The sequence below is a fragment of the Rousettus aegyptiacus genome, unplaced genomic scaffold (assembly GCF_014176215.1).
Source record: "Rousettus aegyptiacus isolate mRouAeg1 unplaced genomic scaffold, mRouAeg1.p scaffold_m13_p_10, whole genome shotgun sequence".
Taxonomy (NCBI): Eukaryota; Metazoa; Chordata; class Mammalia; order Chiroptera; family Pteropodidae; genus Rousettus; species Rousettus aegyptiacus.
The window spans coordinates 93,483,124-93,504,740 of NW_023416285.1; the positions used below are offsets into that span (position 1 = coordinate 93,483,124).

Consider the following 21,617-nt stretch of genomic DNA (forward strand, 5'->3'; position numbering starts at 1 on the left):
AATTTCTGAATTTACTTATTTAAAATGTAAAACTGAAAGTATTCAATAAGATTATCTCTTATTTTCTATTTTTTTCTTTCTTTTGCTTTAAAGTGGGATCATCTTAAGAATGTTAACTTTAAAATAGAGAATACTATTTCCTTTTATCACAAAGTTAAACTGTGGAAGGTACTTAGTGATAAGTTTTTAGGGACAACTTTTTAAAAATTTAATTTAATTTTTTAAAATTTCTAAATTTTATATTTCAATTACAGTTGCTATACAAGATTATTCATTTCAAGTGTACAACATATTGATGAGACATTTATATAAGTTAGGACGTGATCACCCCAATAAATCTAGTACCCATGTGACACCAAAGATAGTTATTACAATATTATCGACTGTATTTCTTATGCTATACTTTACATCCCATGACTGTTTTGTAACTGCCTATTCATCCTTTCTAATCCCTTCCCCCTTTTTCATCCACTCTCCCACCCCCCCTCCCATCTGGCAACCATTACTTTGTTCTCTATTTATTAGTGTTTCTCTCTTGTTTGTTCCTTTATTTTGTTCTTTAGATTCCACATATAAGTGGAATCATATGGCATTTTCCTTCCTCTGTCTGACTTACTCCACTCAGCACAGTACCCTCTAGGTCCATCCGTGTTGCTGCAGATGGCAACATTTCATTCTTCTTAATGACTGCGCAATGGTCCATTGGATCCATTCATCCACTGTTGGACATCAGGTTCCTTCCATATCTTGGCTATTGTAAATAGTGCTGCAAAGAACAATTTGGATTCACATGTCCTTTCAAAGTCTTGTTTTGGGTTCTTTCAGATAAGTACTTGGAAGTGGGAATACCGGGTACTTTCTTGGCTCTTGTTACAGCCTTTGTTTTAAAGTCTATTTTGCCTGGTATAAATATTGCTACTAATTGGGGACAACTTTAGGTCACAATTGGTCATTAGTTGACTTTTAAATTTGGCAGACCTGCTTTTAGTTGATAAGAAAAGTGTAACTGAGATTTCAAAACCATTTTTGTTGAAGTAAGCTAAAATGAAGATGATATAATGGTAAGACATTGAAGTACTGAGCTGCAGAATTGTTTTTGGAATAAAAATATCTGCCTTGCATTCATAAAAGAGCATAGAACAATATATCTTAACAAAATATAAGAATCATATTATATTACCGTGTATGAACCTTACTCATAAGATTATAAATATTCCCACCTGCACATTGCCTAATAAGCTTTTGATTTTTGGTATGTTTTACTATCAATCTCTCTAAAAAGTGGCTCTCGTAAGCCAGTGAAATGTGGTGTGTGTATGTGCAGCGCGTGTACGTGAGTGCACATGTGAAAAGTAAGCAGTTATCCACCATGCGGCTCTTAGATTTGATACTATTTACACATGTCTTTATGTTACTTATGAATTTATTCCTTCCTTTAGGTAAAGAAGATGAATTTCCAAAGAAACCTTTGGGACAGCTTCCACCCGAATCTCAGTCTGCTGGCATTAGTCACCTGAGCAATGGACAGAGTGTTGGCAGGTCAAGTCCCCATAAGAGCAACAGACGAGAGAGCAGCTCATCACCTCACAAAAAACATGAGCGTTCGCCTCACCATCAGAGTAGACTTGGAACGCCGGAAAGAGTACGGCAACCACGGCCGAAATCAGTGGATGAGGAGACCAGAAAGCTTAGAGACGAGGCAGATTTTCAAAGAAAACTTCCATCAGGTTCCCAAGACAATGCCAGGCAATATGATCACGCAGCTGCTAATCAAAATAGCAATGCTACTTCAGATACCAGGAAGGAATTCGCGCCCAAATGGAATAAACCGTCAGATGTTTCAGCTATTGGAAAAACTGCAAAATATGCCACTGAAGGCAAAAGTGGATCACACCCCACGCTTACAGTCCCCATCCCAAGTTCTGCCGATGCTCGGATACCGAATGCAAGGCAGAAGATGAAGGTCTGGGACGCCGATGAAGGGAAGCGGGGTTCTAATGCATCCCAATATGACAATGTACCTGAAAACGGAAACGGCACTTCTATTGAAGAGGCACTAGAAAGGGCTTATTCTCAAAGTCCAAGGAATATTGTTTACGCGCATAGTCCGAGAAAGCATGCTGAGCCAAGTCCTAGTCCATCAAAAGTGTCAAACAAGTTTACTTTTAAAGTGCAGCCTCCAAGTTACGCGAAATATCCATCTCAGTTCGATGGAGAAGATCGCGGGATGGTGCCCCCTCCGTCGTACAGCAATCCCCCCATCTACCATGGGAGTTCTCCAAAACGCATCCCTCCCGCCAACAGCAGCCTTGTGTCTCCGCAGCTTAGCTACGGGATCCAAACGAATCCTTCCCGGAGGCCTCATGGTTCTACTCTTTCAATTAATGTTTCTCCAGAGAAATCTCACAGCCGCCCAGCTCCTCTTGTACTACCATCTAGTCGAATAGAAGTTCTTCCCATCGATATTGATGCTGGGGGATATTCGGGCAATTCAGGGTCACCAAAGAATGGAAAATTCATCATTCCTCCAGTGGATTACTTGCCAGATAACAGGAAGTGGTCCGAAGTCGGTTACATATACAGACCTGAGACGCATGAACACTTGTGGACTCGAGATGCTAACCGCGGCCACTTAAGCAATTTACCAAAATATCCTGCCTTTCCACATGTTCCCTTTCAGGACCATAACCTCCCCGCAGTTTCAGTGGATAGTCCCGTGCGGTATAGAACTTCCCCAGCTTTAGAAGATGCCAGTTCATCTGGGTATCAATATTCAGGGCCCTCGGCTCCCGTGTATCACTACAGAAACCGGGATGGACTTTCGATTCAAGAATCAGTATTGCTGTGAGAATTTATCTACACTTGCTGAAGACAAGAGAATAGAAACCATACAAAACCTACATTGCTATGTTTATAATTGCCAAAGCAGTATTTTGTACTATTGTAAACAACTGGCACAATTCTAACGTATGTTAGTAATAAGAGTAGATGGAAGTGTTTTCATCCCATAAAGATGCTGCTTAAGATGAGCATTTTAAATTGCATCATCACTGAACCTGTTAAAAAGAATTTACCGTGGAAACATAGCAATAGCATTTAGGGATGCACGTACAGTAATAATTCATTACTCAGTTTCATTTATAGCTTTCTCCAAAAACCTGAACGTTTTTACTCTATTAGCCCATTCTATTTTGAGTAATGTTACAAAGCACTGAAAAGCTGTCGTGTAGAGTAGATATTTTTAAGGCTATGTGTAGTGTATGTGTCTTTTAATAGATATTGTAGGCATCTATGCATACACATTTGAACACAAAACTAAAGAAACATTTTTAAAAACTACTTTTAATTTAGATCCATGGAATAATTTATTATTCTTTTCTTTAACTGGTGTTTTAGTCAAGTTTTTTTTTTCCCCATTGTATTTTAAACCTAGATCCTAAGCTGATTTCAGGGTTTGCCCCGAGTTGAATAATTCAGATTTCACAGAATGCTTATCTTTCTCATTCAATTGCTGTCATTTTCTTTCAATCTGAAAATTAAAATCATTGGAGAGAAAGGCTAACCACTTAATGGTGCTTAAAAATCGAAGCAGTTAAAGTAAGTTTATGGCCGAAGGTGCAGCTGTCAGTGTCTCCGGGAGCACCAAGGTCAGTGTTAGTGCCTCTGCCCTGTGTTCTGGTCTGACTCGCAAAGCTCAGAGCAGAATGGCCCTTGCCAGATGCAAAGGAAGCGCGGCAGCACAGCGTCCTGTGGATGCCAGCAGGAGAGGCTGCCAGTCACTGTTCCTTGCAGGTTCCTGTGGAAGCAGGATTAGCAATATGGCTACTTCCACGTCAGGCCCTCAGATTCCTGCAGGGCCTCACTACAAAGGGCCAGGCGGTCGTTTACATGACTTCTGGCACTGTCTCTTTAAAGAATGTAGCCAATGGATATTGCTGTGCCTAGGCCATTCAATTATTGTGTAAAATTGTAGGAAATGATCCAATTAATAATGGGAATCTAAGATTTTGGTCTTTTTAATAGTGCGACTTTCATAACTTTCAAAACTTTTTTTTTCTTTTTTGGTGACAAAAATTCAGGTTCATGTTAAAAACAAATTAGCAATGTGTTTTATAATTTTCTATTACACTACAATTACCAAAACATCGACAAAGTTTGGAGCACACCAAGAAAGTATGACTTTGTGTTTAATCGGAGAGCTTGTTTTCAGCGTTACTTTGCTCATGTTTGAATAATAGACTAGAAAACCTAACACCGAGGGCTCTTCTTGTTGCAGGCTGGGGCTTTAAGCTTTCAAGGTACAGAAGAAGTATGTCTTTTAAAACGAGAGTAACATTTGTTTAGCTAGTGAATGTGACAATATTTTTTATGTATATAATGAGTCTAATGTAATTTTAATCAACTTGGTAATGACATTATTAAACAAATGTGGCGTATTAGCAGTGAGCAATACGCCGAAGCTCAGACGAAATCCTGGTATCGCTGGGCTCTTGATTCAGATCATGTGAAACTTAGAAATAAATGTATATAAAAATGTAGCTGAGGATATTAATTCTAATTTTTAAACCATGATTCTGTGACTTGTAATAAGATAAGCTGAGCTGTACAATTTAGTTCATGATAGCAGCGCCTGAGCTGTTCCAAAATCTATATGTTCACAGTGGTAAATACTGTAGATTTATATATATATATATGCAAAATATATATGCACACACTATTTTCTTATGTCATCTATGACATTTTTTATCTGTTTACTTTTTTGGATGTGATTGTTTTTAACATGCTAAAAGTAAGACAACTATTTCGTTTTGTGTCTTTTATGTGCTTTTCTTCACATGGCAGAAATGCTGCATCTCCGATGCTTCTAAAGCCTATTCTCTTCTGATTGAGTAGACATTGCGCAGCGTTTGCCTACGTGACCATATTTGTCAAGTTCTCTGTTACGTGCCTTATTAATTTCTGGTAGTACTGTATTTAGAACTACTACATCACTTTTATTTTCTTTATTTAATCTGCCATTATTAATGACAATAAGGTATTATTTCCAGTCTTCCCAATTTTAAAGTGTAGTGACCTGTTAGTTTTTTAAATAGGAAGATTTAGTTTGAAGTTATTTTGCCACCATACAGTTTTTCAAATTTAAAAGATAAATAATGAAATAATGATAAAAGATGAAATAATATTGGCAAAGTGGATTTAAATATATTTATGAAAAACATATTTGGTAAGAATTTTCCTGGTGTGGAGACTGATTTTACTCTAACTTCATGGACTTGGTGTAAATATTTTGCCATTGTGTCTTTTCTTCATAGCAGTTTTGTCTAAAACAATAAGCACTTTGGTATAGTTTTTACTTTTTTTAATATTTAGTTTGAAAAGTTAAAGAAATTAGACCCAGAGTCTCAAAGGGTTTTAAAACTTTGACTCTTTCAGATGCCTATGTTTTCGATAGGATTTTTTTTTTTTAATTGACAGCTTTTTAAAGCTAGGAAATATATGTAAAATCAGATATCGAAGTGTCGTAGGGGAGGAAAAATTTATTTTTCCGTCTACCCTTCTAGGTTCTCCAGCCAGGCCCTGTAAATTGGACTGCCAAAAGACAGATGAACAAGAGAAAAACAAACAGAAGTTCATTAACATGTGCATCGATCCTTCACATGGCAGGACCCAGTGATGAGTAACTCGAAGGGAGGGCAGAGGTGGGGTCTAGACACCTAACCTTGCGGGGAAGGGAGGCGGGGCAAGGCCCTCGTAGAAGAGCACATGAGGTTTTGGAAAATAGATGGGAGGTATGTAGTTGGCGGCAGTGTCTGGATGTGGTGCCAGAAGAGAAGGTTGGAGCTGCCTGGGGAGGGATTTATGACAGTTGAGTGCTTTGGGGGAGACTCTGCTTTTAGGCAGATAGAGGATTTCAGGAACTCAGATGCTGTCAGCTCAAAATCTTTCTTGTGCCAAAGTGGCATATTTCTGGGTGGCGTGACCTGATCCCCTTCAGTGTCAATAATAGAGTGTTTCTTGAAAAAGCTGAAAGCGATTAGTCAGTAGAACATTTCTGGAGAAGAAAAATGGATGTTTACAGAGTGCAATGTGATTGTTTTTTTTTTTTCATTTTAAGAAGAGTCTATCTAATACTAAATTTTATATCATACTAGGTATAACTTTAAAGTTGAGTTTCATATTCATAGTTATTTCAGATCTCTCCCTCAGGGCCCATTATAATGCAAGCACAAAAACAGTACCTCGCCAACACTTGGCTGAGATCTCTTTTCATGATTAGAGAAAGACATGTCACGTCCACCGCTAGGGGTTTATTCACAGAGGACCTATAGCTTCAGCTTCTGGAAGTATTAGTACTCTCAATTATCTTTTAGAATCACACCTTATTTTAGTAATTGATTGTGGGTTAATTAAGATTATGGCTTGGGGATCTGTTTTTGTGTGTGTGTTTTACTTGTCCTTTAATGTATTTTAAATGCCCATTTCTAATATGGATATTAATGCTAACTGGCCAGGTGGTTTTAATAAGTCAAACTTTACTTTTACAATGGCCGAAGGTATTAAGAATAGGGAGAAAGGATTCCATTTAACATTTATTTATGAATTGTACTTCCAGAAAGAGTTTTAGTTAACCATAAATTTTATAGATAAGAACACAGAAATGAACAAATTTTAGATTTCATAGGAGTGGATCTCGACCCTTTCTGTTCCTTAGAATTATCTGGGGAACTTTTACAAAATGTTCTTCTTGGTTCTTACCCTAGGCCCCTTAAATCAGAATGTCTGGAGTGGAACCCACATATCAGGTCATAGTAAACCCCCACCCCACCCCTCAGCCTGTCAATTAAGCTCTTAAAAAAAAAAAATCTAAAGTTGATTGTCTTATATTCCCACTATGAGCTGTCTCAAAAATTTTTCACAGATAAGTTTCAAAGTTTAGAAACTCTGATTTCAGATAAGTTAGTAAAAGTCTCACTGGAAAGATTGACCTTACCAGCAATCTGTGTATAGTTTGGTGAGCTGTTAATGGCGGTGGGAAGTGTGAAAGGCTTCAAACAGAAGGTGTGTGCCCCTGTGCTGTCTCCCATCACTGCTTAGGGTGGTTCTGCAAGCCAGCCAGAGCCTTGTTAAGGTCTCCATTTTCCTGGACAGGCTTTGTCACTTTCCTCAAGTGACGTGCTAAAAAAACAAAAAAGGCCCAAGCTGTTTGGAAGCCTAAGTGCCTTTTTTCTGTGTGAGGAGCTGAGGAAATGCCACGTAGTCTGATCACTCACTTGGCCAGTCTGCATCTTACTGAGCACCTACAGTGGACTCGTCCTCAGGACTCCACTAGACTCATGCTTCAAGATAGAAGACATGTTTTATAATCGTGTTTCCGTTCAGCACTGAGACACACAGGAGATTGTTGGAGGCATCGGGGGCCACAGCGTAAGAAGGTTGGCGAGCTTGTGCGGGAGGTGCCTCAGCTGAGCCTGAGAGGGTTCACAGCGTGGCCAGGAAGGGGAGGGGATGGGGCATTTCTCCACAGGGATGGCATGAGCAGCTGCATGGTCCATGTGGAGGAGTTTGCCTCTTTGACATGTGGCGTTCCACAGAGAGGTCAGATCTTGGAGGGCCTTATATGCCATTCAACTTGACCCCATTGTTGGGTTTTGCCATGGTTGTGTTTACATCACCTCTGTGGTGCCTAGAGGCTGTGGTGGCCGAATGGGAGGGAACAAGCCTGGAGGAAGTCAGGAAGACCACGGCAAGTGTTATGTCTAAAAAGTGGTACAGAGCTTAAGGCCAGGGAAGAAGTTTCAAAGAAAAGGTGATTAACTTGAGAGCGAATCACTAAGTAAAATGGGCGAGACTTGATTATTGTTTGAATGTAATCATAAGAAAACTAGCAAACATTACTGAATGCTTACTACCTGTCTGGCACTGTGCTCAAGCATTTTACCCATATTAACTCACTTAATTCTCACAATAACTATAATTCCCTGTTGACAGCTAAGCAAGCTAAGGCACAGATGAGTGGAAGCGACTCGGTGGCACAGAGCCAGGTAGCAGAGCCAGGACTGGAACCCGAGCAGTCAGAGTCTAGGGCCTGTGTTTCCCCCAACCCTGCAACTTTTAGGCAGGGATAACTTAGGCACTGTGACACTCACCCATGTAAGTGTACACTTCAGTGATTTTATAGCGAATTTACAGAATCGTACAACCATTACAATAAACCAGTTTTAAACATTTTCATCACCTCATAAAGACCTCTTATGCCCGTTTGCAGTCCGTCTCCATTGCTGCCCCCAGCCTCGGGCAACCACTGATCCACTTTCTGATTTGCCTTCTCTGGACACTTCGTAAAAACAGAACCAGACGATACGTGTTTCCTTGCCTCTTGCTCTCACACTTAGCGTACCGTATCCGAGGTCTGTCCCTGTCGTAGCATGCATCGGTACTTTCCTTTTTGCCGAAGAGCATCCCCTCGCATGGCCAGATCGCATTCTGTTTATTTACTCACCAGCCAATAGACATGTGGGTGGTTTCCACGAGCTGCTCCGACCATTCGTGTGCAAGCCTTTGTGTGGGCATGTTTTCATTTCCCGTGGGTATCTGTGTTATCTAGCTGTGCTATTGCTGGCTTTTATGGTAAGTTTGCGGTTCACTTTTTGGGAAACTTCCAGATTGTTTTCCAAAATGGTGGGCACTACTTTGCCTTCCTACCAGTAGTAATGTGTGAGGGTTCAGATTTCTCCACATCCTCACCAATACCTGCTACATTTTTTTTTTTTTTTTTTTTGATGATAGCTGTTCTAGTGGGCATGAAGTGGTATCTCGTTGTGGCTTCAGTTTTGCGTCTCTTTAGTGGGTGCTGATGTTCACCATCTTTTCATGTGCTTATGGGCCATTCATATATCTTTGATGAAATGTCTGCTCAGATCTTCTGCTCACTTAAGATTGGGTTGTTTTCTTCTTATTGCATAGTAAGAGTTCTTACTATATTCTGGATACAAGTCCTTTATAAGACTTACGATTTGCAAATATTTTCTCCTAGTCTCACTTGTATTTTCAGTTTTGTAATGGTATCTTTTGAAGTGCAAATGTTTTTAATTTTAATGAAATCTAACTTATCAGTTTTTTCTTTAATGGGTCATGTTTTAAGTATTTGTATCGAAGGTCACAAAGAATTTTCTCCTGTTTTATTCTAGAAGTTTTATATATTTAGCTCTTACATTTCAGTCTGTGAGCCATTTTTAATTAATTTTTGTATATGGTGTGAGGTTAGAATCTAAATGTGGATATCCAGTGGTCTCAGTACCAAGTGTTAAAAAGACTATGCTTTCCTCAATTGAATTGCCTTAGTACCTCTGTCAAAAATTACTTGATTTTATATATAAAGATTTGTTTTAAGTTTTGAAATGAGAAAGTACACGTCCTCCAACTTTGTTCTTTTTCAAACTATTTTGGCTATTCTGGATCCTTTGCTTTTCTATGTAAATTTTAGGATTAGCTTGTCAGTTTTTGCCAAAAAACTATGCTGGGATTTTGATAGGTATGGTTTTGAATCCATAGATCAATTTTGGAAGAACTGCCATCTTTCTGTTGATCAAGTCTCCCAATCCATGTAGAATGTTTCTTCATTTATTTTGATCTTCTTTAATTTCTCTCTGAAATGTTTTTGTCATTTTGGTATATGTCTTACACTTCCTTTGTTAAAAATTATTCTTATGTATTTGATTTTTCTTCCTCTTGTGAATGGAATTGGTTCCTTTGGAGCCTGTGTGCTTAAACATTATTCTGTACTATTAATGGGAGAGAAGGGGTCGAAGTCGATTTCTGTAACTCCCAGGTTGGGGGGTGGGTAGTGGAGCCACCATCTGATAAAAAGAATTCAGGAGAAGGAGCAGGTTTAGGTTTAGTGAGAAAATGACACGTTTGACATGTAGAATTTGAGGAATAGGGGATTGACAGGTAGTGTTGTCTGGCAGGCACCTGGCAATTCCAGAGATCTGGGACTTGCCAGCCAGTAGGCGGCACAGCCCTGAGAGAGTACCTGTCCAGAGAGAAGATGAGCCAGCCACGGATGGGGGGCTGGGGGTCGCTGATGTTTAGGATGTGCCAGAGGGGAAGGAGTAGCTGAAAGACTCGGAGGGGAGTGCTGGCCTGGGTCTGAAGTGTGTGAATGCCCAGCGACCGAAGACCAAGCTTTGGAGTCAGACTGACTCAAGTTTGAACTTCACATCCATGGGCCAGCCACTGTCCTTGGTCCTGAACAAAATCCGTGCCCTTGTGGAGCTTATGTTCTGACCCATTTCCTCCTCTATTAAAGGAAGACGGTAGTATTTATTTCATTGTGAGGACTAAATGAGTTAATTCGCAGAATGTGTTCAATGCAGCATAGTCACACGATAGAAATTTGGAATGTTGTCTGTACTCACGTGTCCCCACAGAGCTGGTTCTGGTGACCTAGCGGGCATGGACCTTGGCCTCACAATGAGGAGCACAGGCAGTAGAGTTACACATGACACGTGAGCAGGGAGGCCCAGAGGGCCATGTGAGAAGGCAGTGTGCTGGCCTGAGGAGGAGGGGTCCAAGAGGAAGGAGACGGTGAGCGGCGCAAGACGGAGCAGAGAGGGGCCGGTGACGGCCTGACGAGGTGGTGTGGGTTTGACAGGAGCTCCTTGCTGTCCTCCGCAGTCTTTCTTAGAGCCACAACGGGATTGGGATCGTGGTGGGTGCAGGTCGCGCGGGAGGTGTGAGTGAGAAGGACGGCGGTGACTGACTCGCAGCTGGAGGGGAGGGGTGTATTTACACGGAAAAGTAATGCTAGTGAGAGATCAATCCTGTCCTGCCCGTTCAAACTCTCCCGTCCTTCAAGTCAACCCTCGGTTTTATTCCAGTTCGGTACTTTATGTATTCATGAGTATTAAAATGCCAATTATTAAACTTTCCGTAATTCAGACTTTTTACTTTAGTTTGGAGGAAGATCTGCATAATCTGAATACGAAGCAGGCTGCATCAAGGACCCTCTTAGTACTGCCCCTGAACATGACCGACGTTGACGAGCGCATGTTGAAATGTTGCTGTCACAGGTCATACACTAGCAGATGTGATTCGGAAGTGGTGTATGTGCAGAAGGCGGAGAGCCAACTTCTCTGGAACCTACACATGAATCCGCGACAAATCGTGGCTCCCCCGAAAGCCATATCAATTTCGAATGAATTAATAAGTTCGGCCACAAATCCTGGCGTGACTTTGGGCAGGTGCCTGGCTTCTCTGGCACTCAGTTTTCTGATCCGTAAACTGGAGGTGGGAGGGGGAGTTTGTAAAGCATTCCCCCACACTCTAAGGGGAGGGTGCCCCAACCCAATACCTGTTTGTCTGCTTTGTGCTAGAAAAACAATGGTGAGCAAAGGCCAGACGGTCCCTGGTCTCGTGGAGTGGGCGGTCCTGTGGAGACGGCCGGCGTTAGTTATGTGGTTGCCAACACAAGTGAAGACCCACATCTGTGGCCAGGACCAGGAAGGAGGAGAACCCCGTGCACCCCAGTGCCTATAATAACGGCAAGTGTCAAGATGACTCTCATGAGGAAACCGTGACTTGAGTTGGACGTGTGGGGGGACGAGTCATGACAGCGAGCCGAGGAAGCCGGCTCACAGCCATGGGAGGTGCGGCCACTCTCGCTTGGAAGCAAAGAAGGCAGAGTAGCAAATACTGAGACAGGCAGCTCAAGTTGCTAACGCGGAGACAGTTGTCAGTTATCCACCCTGTCTGCACGTGAACAATGCCATTAGCAAAGTCACGTTTGGAAAGGAAGGATGGCCGTGGCACGTGCATTGGCAGTTCGGTGGAGTGAATGGGAGGCCGTCAGACCAGCACTGTAGTTGGCATTTGCCACTCACAAGCCGTATGACCTTGGCAGGTCACATTCCTTTTCTGTGCCTCTCGTGGGCATAGAACCAGAAAGGATGATAAAGATGGCCCGAGACAGTGTCTCAACCAGGGCTGCAAATGCGAACCACGTGGGAAGCTGCCAAAGCACTATGCCCGGGCCCAGCCCGGACCAACCACGTCAGAATCTCCCGGGCTGGGTGCTGGAATGAGGCTGCGTGCTTTTTAAATTAGATACTTACACAGCCCAACATTTTGTGGTTCTGGAGCCCATTCCTTAGAACCTGACTGTGGAATGCAATTGCATAGGAAGGTACTACAAGAAGTCAGCGCTTTGGGCTTGATGCCTCTGATGACAAACCAAGAGTGACTTGCCCCTGTTAACAAGCAAAGTGTTTTGACCACTTTATTTTTCTCATTCCCATATCATTATTACTATTGGGAAATTACCCTAAAGTCATATCAGGGGATTTTTATTGAGAGATTTTGAATGGTGTGATAGAACAGAGGCTTGAAAACAAGCTGAGAGATGTCCCAGCTTTTCCACTAACATTGCCGGACCTCAATCTTATGAATAAAATAGGAAAAAATTGGGCCTTTCCTGCAAGTTTGTTCTGAAGATTAATTCAGATGATGTGCATGTAATACAGTGCCGGGACGCAGAGGCTCTATAAATGTGAAGCGATGACTATAAATGTTTACATAGGGAAAGGGCTGACACTCATATTGAAAGAGCTTTTTTCCTACATCTATAAAGTACCCCAAATGGAACGTGGGCAAAGAATATTAAAAGAAAAGGTACAGATAAAGAAGTACAAAGCTATTAAACACATTCTACAGCCCCATGAATTAGAGAAATTGAAATTGAAACGATTGGCAAAAACAGCCGGCGAGAGGACAGCGCGTGGCCCAGCAGCGAGGGGGACTGCACTCCACGAAGACGCCGCCGCCCGGGCTCTTTGGTCCAGCAGCACTGCGTCTGCGACAGGAGTGCGGTGGGAAGAGACACGTGCAACAGGATCGCCCGGAGAGGGCAGGGTGCAGGACGCTAAAACCGTGTAAGGGAATAACGTTCGCTCTGAAAACACTTAGGCAGGTTCGTATGTAAGCGACACGGAAAGATGCCTGCGATTTATTGCCGAGTGAAGAGCTACAGAGCAGCATGCACGTAGCCCTCGGTTGGCTTTGCCCCGGACCAGCCTTGAGACAAGACCGACAGTGCAGTGCTGGAGGCCCTGGTGGGGCGGGGCTGAGGCTGGCCGACGGTGGGCTGTCAAGTAGGCCAGGGAAGTTCTGTTTGCATGAAGGCTTTGGGCCCCTAGGAGGGACAGTGAAGAAGGCTTCAGCATTGAAGGGCAGGTACCAGGGATGTAAGAATTAGCCATGTTGAAATAAAGGAGTGAGGACGAGCAGAGAGCCCTAAGTGGGGGAGCCTGTCCCAGGTAGGTAGGAATAGGGCATGGGGGCAGAGTGGAACTTGCACTCCCCACTTGGGTCACTAGGCCTTAACCAAGAAGGAGCATGCCAGGGCTTTGGGTGGGACTCGGAAAATGCCCGCTGCCTCAGCGGAGAGACTCTCAGACTGCCATCCCCTCCCCTTTGAACCTCCTCCTTTGTTCCCTTCCAGTTCTTTCAGTCGGGCAGGAAGGAGGGGCAAGAAAATCAGGGCGTTTCCTGGGGACAGCCCTGGAAGGCTGCAGGGTGTCCTAGTCTGGTAGCCCTGAAACGAGGGACACTAGGTAGAATCCATTCCCCGATTGCCTGAGGCTGGTGCGTGGCCTGGGATGAAGGCGCCGTCTTATTTTTACCATTGAAGCTGAAGGTCAGTGATGCTCAGTGAGTGGAAATTGGCAGTGATTTTTTCTGAAGGCAGATACTTGAGAAATATGAAGATCCGGAAATGCTGGGGGAGTCAGGTGCCTCATTTTCCCTTCCTGCTAAATAAGCCGATGTCGGACTTGAAGGCTTATATCTTTTCATCAGTGGCTGGCCCTGATCAGAAACAGTGGCAGGTATTTATTAATACCAGGAAGGGGCGGATGAAATTTTAAATCTCATCCTTTTAAAAATCACTGAATGCTCCATTAGTCCAGGATAGTCTGTTCCTTTGGATTTCATGGATCAGTAAAATGTTCTTTAAGATGTGAGGCAATGTCACTGTCATGGAGTTGTCCATTTTTATTTGTCAAGTACATTTATTAAAAGAAAAAATATGTTAAAGAATATTGTAACACACACGAAAAGGAAGAAAGCATCAACTCAGAAAATAAAACTTCCCGTTTCAGTGTATGTGCTGCCAAAGCGAGCTTGAGCCTTCAAATTGGATAGTTACCCTTTCTAAAAAAAATCCACTCTGTTGACCTTTTTCCTTTTTTATCTCCCCTTTTTTTGGTAAGCATCTCATTGCACACTGGTGAGAACTCTGTAGGGCTCAGCCCTGGTGCACATATCGATAGTTAAAGGCCACTGAATTAGTGTTTGTTTCAAAACCAGATGATGTGATTAGTCTGTGTGGTTTGTAGAAAATTAAATTTTTTAGCCAAACCAGATGCTAAGCTTTTGCCCGGAATCAATATACTATTAGAAGTCCTGGAAACTAATAAACATTCCATAACTATTAATTTATGGATAGGTTGTTGGCAAATAACCTCAGAGAAGGAATCCAGACTTGAAACAGTTTTGTAAGACCAGATGGAGTGTGTGGGTTTAATCATAGTCCTGAAAGGGAGCCGTACAATGTGTTTAAAAATCCACTGCGATCTATGAGTTACGTGTGAGATAAACTAAGAGAAGAATAGGGAAACGGAATCTGATTGAAGCTGATGCAAGGAATTATGGCCCATGCAAGGAAAACCAGATGTTCTTTTATGGTGATTTGTGTCCGTGAGAAGCAGGGACAGCTTTCCAATCCAGACTCCAGTCACCTGTGAGCCCTCAGCCTGAGTGTGAGAATCAAAACCTCGTTGTGCGTAAGCGCAACCAACTGATGACCCCAGGTGCAAGTATTCAGGAAATGGTATTTTGGCCCAGTTTATTTGGGTGAAAAGTCAACTGCATTATGGTGCAGATTGGTCTATGTAATGATGTCCCTAAGTCACCTACACATTCACTCATTCACCCCGGTGTTATTGAATGTCTACTATGTGCCCGTAAGTGTCCATCAGAAGAAAGTTACACTTGTTCACTGCACTCTCACTTAAAAAGTCAAAAAACCCTAGGTGAAGTCTTCAGTCACACTGGCCTGGATTACTGCAATGACTCTACTCACCCGCGCAATGTCAAATCGTACCTTTAAAAGCCCAACTTGGGTTATGTCCTTTCCCTGCTTAAAAACTTTCATTGGCTCCCCAAGGTCTCTCAGCCTGGCCTCCATGGCTGGTCAGACGTGTGCTGTGAATGACCCAGCAGCGGGAGTTTCCTGTTCGCTTTCTGGGGCCCCAGGGCCTCCCTGCAAATAGCTCAGACAGCGGTGGGTTTGGGAGTAGCAAAGTTGGACGTTCGTGTGAAAATAACTAAGGGGCTTTACTGGCATAAGATCAGCAAAGAGGTACGGCCGGCCTCTTAGCTTCGTGGGTTGCAGCTTCAGTGGCTCAATCCATGTTCCGAACTTGCCCGCAGTGGGCAGGCCGTGTTCCACGGTGCCCATGAGGCCTTCATCCACAGGCCAGTGGCAAAACTACGAGGCATGGTTTAGTGCTAGAGTCCCCGCTCCCTCCCTGTGTGTTCTCCATTGCTTCGTACCCACCTTCCACATCTAAGACGCCTACCACTTGGGATCACTTCCCTTGCAAACCCCAGCGTCACATTTGTTTATGTTTAAATAAGGGTGTCACATCTCAGTTGTGGGTCTCGATCCAGTGGCATAGACTTTTCATGGACCTTGCTCTTCTTAGTTTCAAGTTACATAGACTTTTTTTAGAAAGGGTTGGTTTTCACTGGAAGTCAGACTATACTATTGATTTTTCCAGGTCACCAATTCTTAAACTTTAATGGGCAAAGGAACTGCCTGAAGGTCTTGCTACAATGCGGGTTTGAGGCCACAGGTCTGTGATTTATTCTGAGATTCTGTAGTCCTTACAAGCTCTCGAGTGACGTTGATGCTGTTAGCCTGGTGACCACACTGTGAGTAGTAAGGGTCAAGGCCAGGCTTCTTTGAAGAGCATCGGGAAGAAGTTCAAGCCCCCCCAACCCCCACACTGGAGGGCCAAGCCATTCCCAGGGGCCAGAGGCCACTGCCCAGTGTGGCTCGTGACGCACATGGTGGTTTGCCTTTGCGGAGCCCGTGGACATACACGAGATGGCTGTATGTCTTCTTCTTCTGTGTCTTCGCAGACTTCACTTATTCCACAGGCCTAGACCCTTTGAAGACCCTGGTCTGGCTGTTGGCGATGATGCTTCTCACCTCCAGAAGGCAATTCACCAAGTTCTTGTGGAGAGAGGGTAAATCATTGCCTTTTGGGGGTTTCCTGGAGCAGCTTCCAGCAAGTGGACGTTTTCTCTCTCGCACACTGTTGTCCTTCCTTTCATGCATGTAGGTAGGCCAGGCCGTTTTAACCTCAGTTCTCGGGTGGGTAACTCCCACTCCTCATCTCCTTCCATGTGTGCATTTCTACGGGAAAAGAAGATAATAAAATGTAGCTAAACCAAGCTGTAGGTTGGAAGTTATAACCTACCTAATTCCTCAATTAAGCTATCAATTAAGGCTCTGCCTAGGCCACCTGCTATGCCTGGGCCTCGTGCCATGTGGAAGATGCCAGCTCTGACAAACCCATCCCTACGGAACCCAGAGCTCCTGACATTTGTTTCCAGGGAACCTCTAGTCATTACTCTCCTGCCTTCTCCCATTGCTTTCTCCTCAAGTATCTTTTGAAGTCCACACCGAGACTGGCTGCCCAACCTACGCGTCATGTACATGGACTTATAGAATGTGGGGGTCTCGCAGCAGGTATCACCTGGGCCTTTGGAGGGCTCTGACCTCCCCAAAGAGAACATCTGTGTTGACTATTTGGCACAGGAACCAACCTCGCATTAGAGGCTCTGAGCTTCTCCGCAGGGAGCAGCATAAGTCGTACAGCTCAGGGAGGAAGGAAAAACGGAGGCAAAGACAGGGGAAGTGAGGGCCCTCTGCAGGTAAGCTCCACTGCAGATTCACCTTTGTAACCCAGACGGACATTCCATAAGCATTTGTTGGACAAAAGAGTAAAAAGAAGAAAAGCGAGGAGGAAAATGCTATGGGATATGAAACACGAGTGTCGCCACACAATGCCGTAGTCGTTCTCCTGTTTTCCCACCAATTCTGGATCAGGCTCTTGATTAGATACGCCAGGGGCCTGCCAAGACATCTGTGACGTGGAGAGTAACTCATGTCACGGGGTTGTAGCAGGCTCCTCAGCCGCAGAGGGGTCTCCTTCGAGCGGTAGAGTTTAGGAGTGTGGTCAGTGTCAGAGCTTGGGCCCACACCCAGATCCTGTGCTGTTTAACTGTCAGGGAACTGCATGCACCCCCTCCCCGTGTTCACCCTGCTGTGAGCGAGTGGCTTTAGGGAATCAACGCCAGAGCCTGCCACTGCCCTGCAAGGGGCCTCCCTAAGCTGCGTCTGAGAAAGACTCGACCCCTAACCCTGCTCAACACTTTGGGCCAGGCCACTAGATCCTGAGGTCCTTGGGACCTGGCTTTGTTCTGAGAAGAACTGGAAACCACTGGAGGATTTTAGGCAAGAAAGTTGCTAGGACCTCTGTTGAAACACAGTTGTCCTGGCAGGTGGCTGAGAAGCCGGTCAGGGTGGTGGGGGTGGGGGGCAGCAGGCAGAGGGGTCAGCACATCGCGGCTGTCGACGAAGGGGAGGCCGTGGGAGCTTGGACAGGGCAGGGCGGTGAGGGGCGAGAAGCGGTCCGTTGTGACTCTGTCTTCCATACAGAGCCCCCAAACCCTGCCTTCGGGTTGGATGTGAAATGAGAGAGGAGGAAAGGCGACAGGGCGACCCCGGGTCTGGGGATCCGGGGGGGCCGTGGGGAGGCGGGAAGTCACGAAGGACGGTGGGCAGCGAGCCGGGTCGGGGGCGATGTGGAAAGGGCGGAGGGAATGAGAAGAGCGTGTCGGGCACAGTGACCCCAGGACGACATGCAGTGACGCTGGGGTTGGCTCGCATCCCTGGGGCCCTTCCTACGCGCCAGGCACTGGGCGGAGCGTCTTACCTAGTGTGCCACGTAAGCCGTGCAGAAAGTGCTATTACCATGTGTATTTGAGAGAGAGAGGAAAATCAGTAGCCGTGCCCATTCACAGCCTCACAAGGCCTCATGCAACAGAAAAAGAGATCTTGCCTGTTTAATTTCTCTGTTCTAACTGCACAACGTCCCGGTTGGTGTGGGCGCATCACGCTGTGGATGGAGATGTGCGTTTTCTCCTTGCTTCTGCAGCTGGGTGAGAGATGATCAGCTTTGTTCTGCTCCCGGAGCCCCGTGGATGCTTCGTAAGCACATGAGTGAGTGAGTGAGCAGCGTCTGCAGCACCAGCCACAGGCCCAGACCCAACAGAGCGCCTCGTCCGGGAGGGGAGAAGCTGAGGAATGTGGTCCCAGGGTGTGCCCAGGGATGGGGCACATGCCCTTAGCACGCACGTGGAAGGTGTTTGGGGGACCTGAGTTTGATAATCCAAAAGAACAGCGTGCCCGAGTTGAGCGACCAAGTGACCAAGTGGGCTTCTTACCGGAAGCATCTAAAAGAGCGGACGAGTCGGCACTGAAGAGCTGAGCAGCAGGAAGCAGCGTGTGAGGCGGGCGGGGGAGGCCAAGGCTAACTCCGTGAGACCAGGCGTGCCATGGCGTTCCTTTGTACCTGAGCCTCAGTAGCTGGGAGAGTCTTAAAGAGGCCCATGTGTCAGAAGCAGGAGGGGCTCCCGTTGCATCCCGGTTAGGAAGTGCATTAGTTATCTGTCGCTGGGTAACGAATCACCCAGATCCGTGGCTTAAAACAATGTGACAGTTCATTATCTCTCACACAAGTCCAGAGCAGCTGAGGACATCTCGGAGTCTTCCTCACTCCCTTGTCTGTCACCTGGGCTGGGACAGCTGGTGCTCCTCTCCCTGGGGCATTTCTCCACGTGATGTCTTTCCCAGCACAATGTCTTCAGGATGGCAACACTTCCTGTGTGGCAGCCTATGGTTCCAAAGCTGTGTGTCCCAGAGGGAGCGTGACAGCCAGGAGGAAGCCACACTTTTTCTGACCTTGCCTCAGGGGAGAGGCAGCCGAGGCTTCTGCTGGAGCCTGTCTGTCAGAATCAGTGCCCGTGGCTGGCTCGTCCTTTCAGGGAGGGGAGCCAGACTCTGCTTTTTCCTGGTGTATCCAAGAATTCACTGGCATGTTTTATAACCACACGGAAGCCTGGGGCATAGTCTGGGGACCTCCTAAATGTGACCTGTGTCACAGAAAGTGTTTGGGCGCCTGCAATAGCTGGCAGTTTGTGTGGGACATGTGGAGGGATAGTGTGACATGCAGAGAAGTGGCTACATTTTCTGAGAGTAAATACTACGTCCCTGTGGTCACTGGTAACCCCGCAGACTGGAGACATCTTCCCAGTGACTCAGGCCGGGGTGTGTCAGAGCAGATAGTAAAGTGGTGATCCCTCAGGGACAAAAATGGTGTTAGGAAGGCGGGAAACAGTAAGGAGGTCGAGCAGTAGACCAGAAAGCAGCCTGGACTTCAGGGTGCCTGTGGTTTGTGAGGCTGTAGCAGGAAATTCCAGCTCTCTGAAAGACAGCAGTGGTCTCAGCTGGATAGAGTAGCCGGTTGTCTCCATGACTGTTTAAACCAATAGTGAGCCGAGTCGTGGTATAACCAGACCTCTCATTCCAGTGATCCCAGTGTAAATAGCACTTGGGGCTCCGTGTGCAGAAATTGGACTATAGATAATTGTTTCATTAGAGGAGAGTTGGGAGGCTTAGTGATTCAAATGTACTTCCTAGTAGTATTTGAATGCCTCCTATAAGGACATTGATTGCACCGTGGGATGTGTGCCTGATGCCAACTAATTAGAAAACACATCCTGGTCCTAGCACGAGTGAGCCCAGGGAAGAATAAATGGTGTCGCTCGAGCTGGTGCTCTGGAGCCCCCCAGCATATAACTCGCAGGCTCCTTACACTTGATTGAGTTTATTCCATGCACACAGACTTCTGCTAAAGGCCACTGTGTCCCAGCATGAGAGACAGTTGCCAAAATGTAGTAGTACTAACAGCTGGAATTCTTATCTGCTGCAGCTAAAAAGTGAAGAGGCACCTGAGTGTCACCAGAAGCAATTCCTTGGACCGCTTGGGGAGGTCTTTAAATGGGTCCAGTGTCACCATCACAGGGTCGACCCTGGCTGGCAAAGACTCACTGACACCAGGGGACATTCCGCTTTGGGGTCCAGCATTGCCGACCAGCTTCTCTCAGGCTCCACAAAATTCTGTGCAGCCCAATTCCAGGCAAGCATTTCTTTGTTGTTGGTGGGATGTAGCCAGGCCAAGTGTTGCAGGTGTTATAAAAACAAATAATAAGTAAATAAAATGGAGAGAAAGAGTGAGCAAAGAAATTTGGAAAACTGAGTTCAATAAAAATAAAAACACTTTTTGCTTTAATATATATATATATATAGGATTTCTCAGAGCCTTTACTATGCCATTGTGAATGTCCAAAGGGATCTGTAGTTTTCCCACACCTTATGTGACCATCGGAACCATTTTATCGTGATCACCGTGGGTGACTTAGTGTTCTGGTGACGAGTTTGGGATATGCTGGCCCAGATCAGAGCTTCTGAAAGTGTGATCTGCAGCAAGGTAAGTCCAGAAACCAAGAAGCTGTTAGAAGCTTTCATAGCAGTTGGACTGAGTGATTTTTATTACCCGCGAAGCCTAGAAACAAACTCCTGGGGCTTATATTTCATTATTTCTCTGTTTTATTAATTTCATACTCCTAGTACTTAATAATGAATTTTTAGAACACTTTACCAAAAAAAAAAAAATCTATCTGTAGCACACTGAAAAAAATTTTAACGGTCCTCTCCCTCATAATTCGATAGCATCCCCATTGCTGCCGACTCCCAATCAGGTCTCTGTCGCGCATCAGGACGCGAGCGCAAAGGTCCTCGCAGGCCGACTCCGCCCGCCATTGTTTCTTTGTCCACCTGAGATTTCCTAGTCTGAGTGTGTCCCTGTGCCTCAGAGAGGTCCACCCACTCCCTGGCCCAGAACGAGTTGCCCTAGGCTGCCACCTTGTCCCAGAGACGTTCAGGAGAAAGGAGGCCACCGCGGTCTCCCTGCCACGGGCAGCGATGCTCACCTTTGGAACATTGCTGACAGCTCTTCGAAAACTTGAAGTCTGACAGGTGACGTCCCACGGAGCCACAGGGGGGCTTAAACAGCTCGCCATGAACAACGCCCGGCTTCTGTCCTCACGCACCGCGCTGGCGCTGGTCGTGTGGGGGTTTTTCCTCCCAGCTTTCTGAAGTGTTCTCCGACAGAGGACTTCAGTCTTCTAAAAACAGTAATTTTGTAACAATGGTAATTACTTTAATTGGAGTTCTTTAAAGGTAGCTCCTCCTGTCCCACCTCCTCTTGAGATGTGAATCATGCTCTGATCTGTTGCGTTTCTCTAAATCACGGCCTGCGTTATTTCCTCTTTATAGCCAATAATGGGCATTGCAGGAGGGGAGCCAAAAAAACTTCCCGAAGTCGCTATTTTTCAGTCTAGAATAATTCAAGTGAATTTTCTTT

At 45.2% G+C, this 21,617-nt stretch overlaps 1 protein-coding gene across 3 annotated transcripts in view; it reads left to right on the forward strand.

Annotated features, from left to right (window-relative positions):
• USP6NL (USP6 N-terminal like) overlaps window positions 1-3,562 on the forward strand; it is a 137,719-nt gene extending 134,157 nt beyond the window's left edge. For all 3 annotated transcript variants that reach the window (XM_016133329.2, XM_016133326.2, XM_016133337.2), the window contains one exon: window positions 1,440-3,562. In XM_016133329.2, the coding sequence (XP_015988815.2) occupies window positions 1,440-2,848 (1,409 nt within the window). In that variant the 3' untranslated portion in view covers window positions 2,849-3,562. The remainder of the gene's footprint in view (window positions 1-1,439) is intronic.
• Window positions 3,563-21,617: the final 18,055 nt, after the last annotated feature.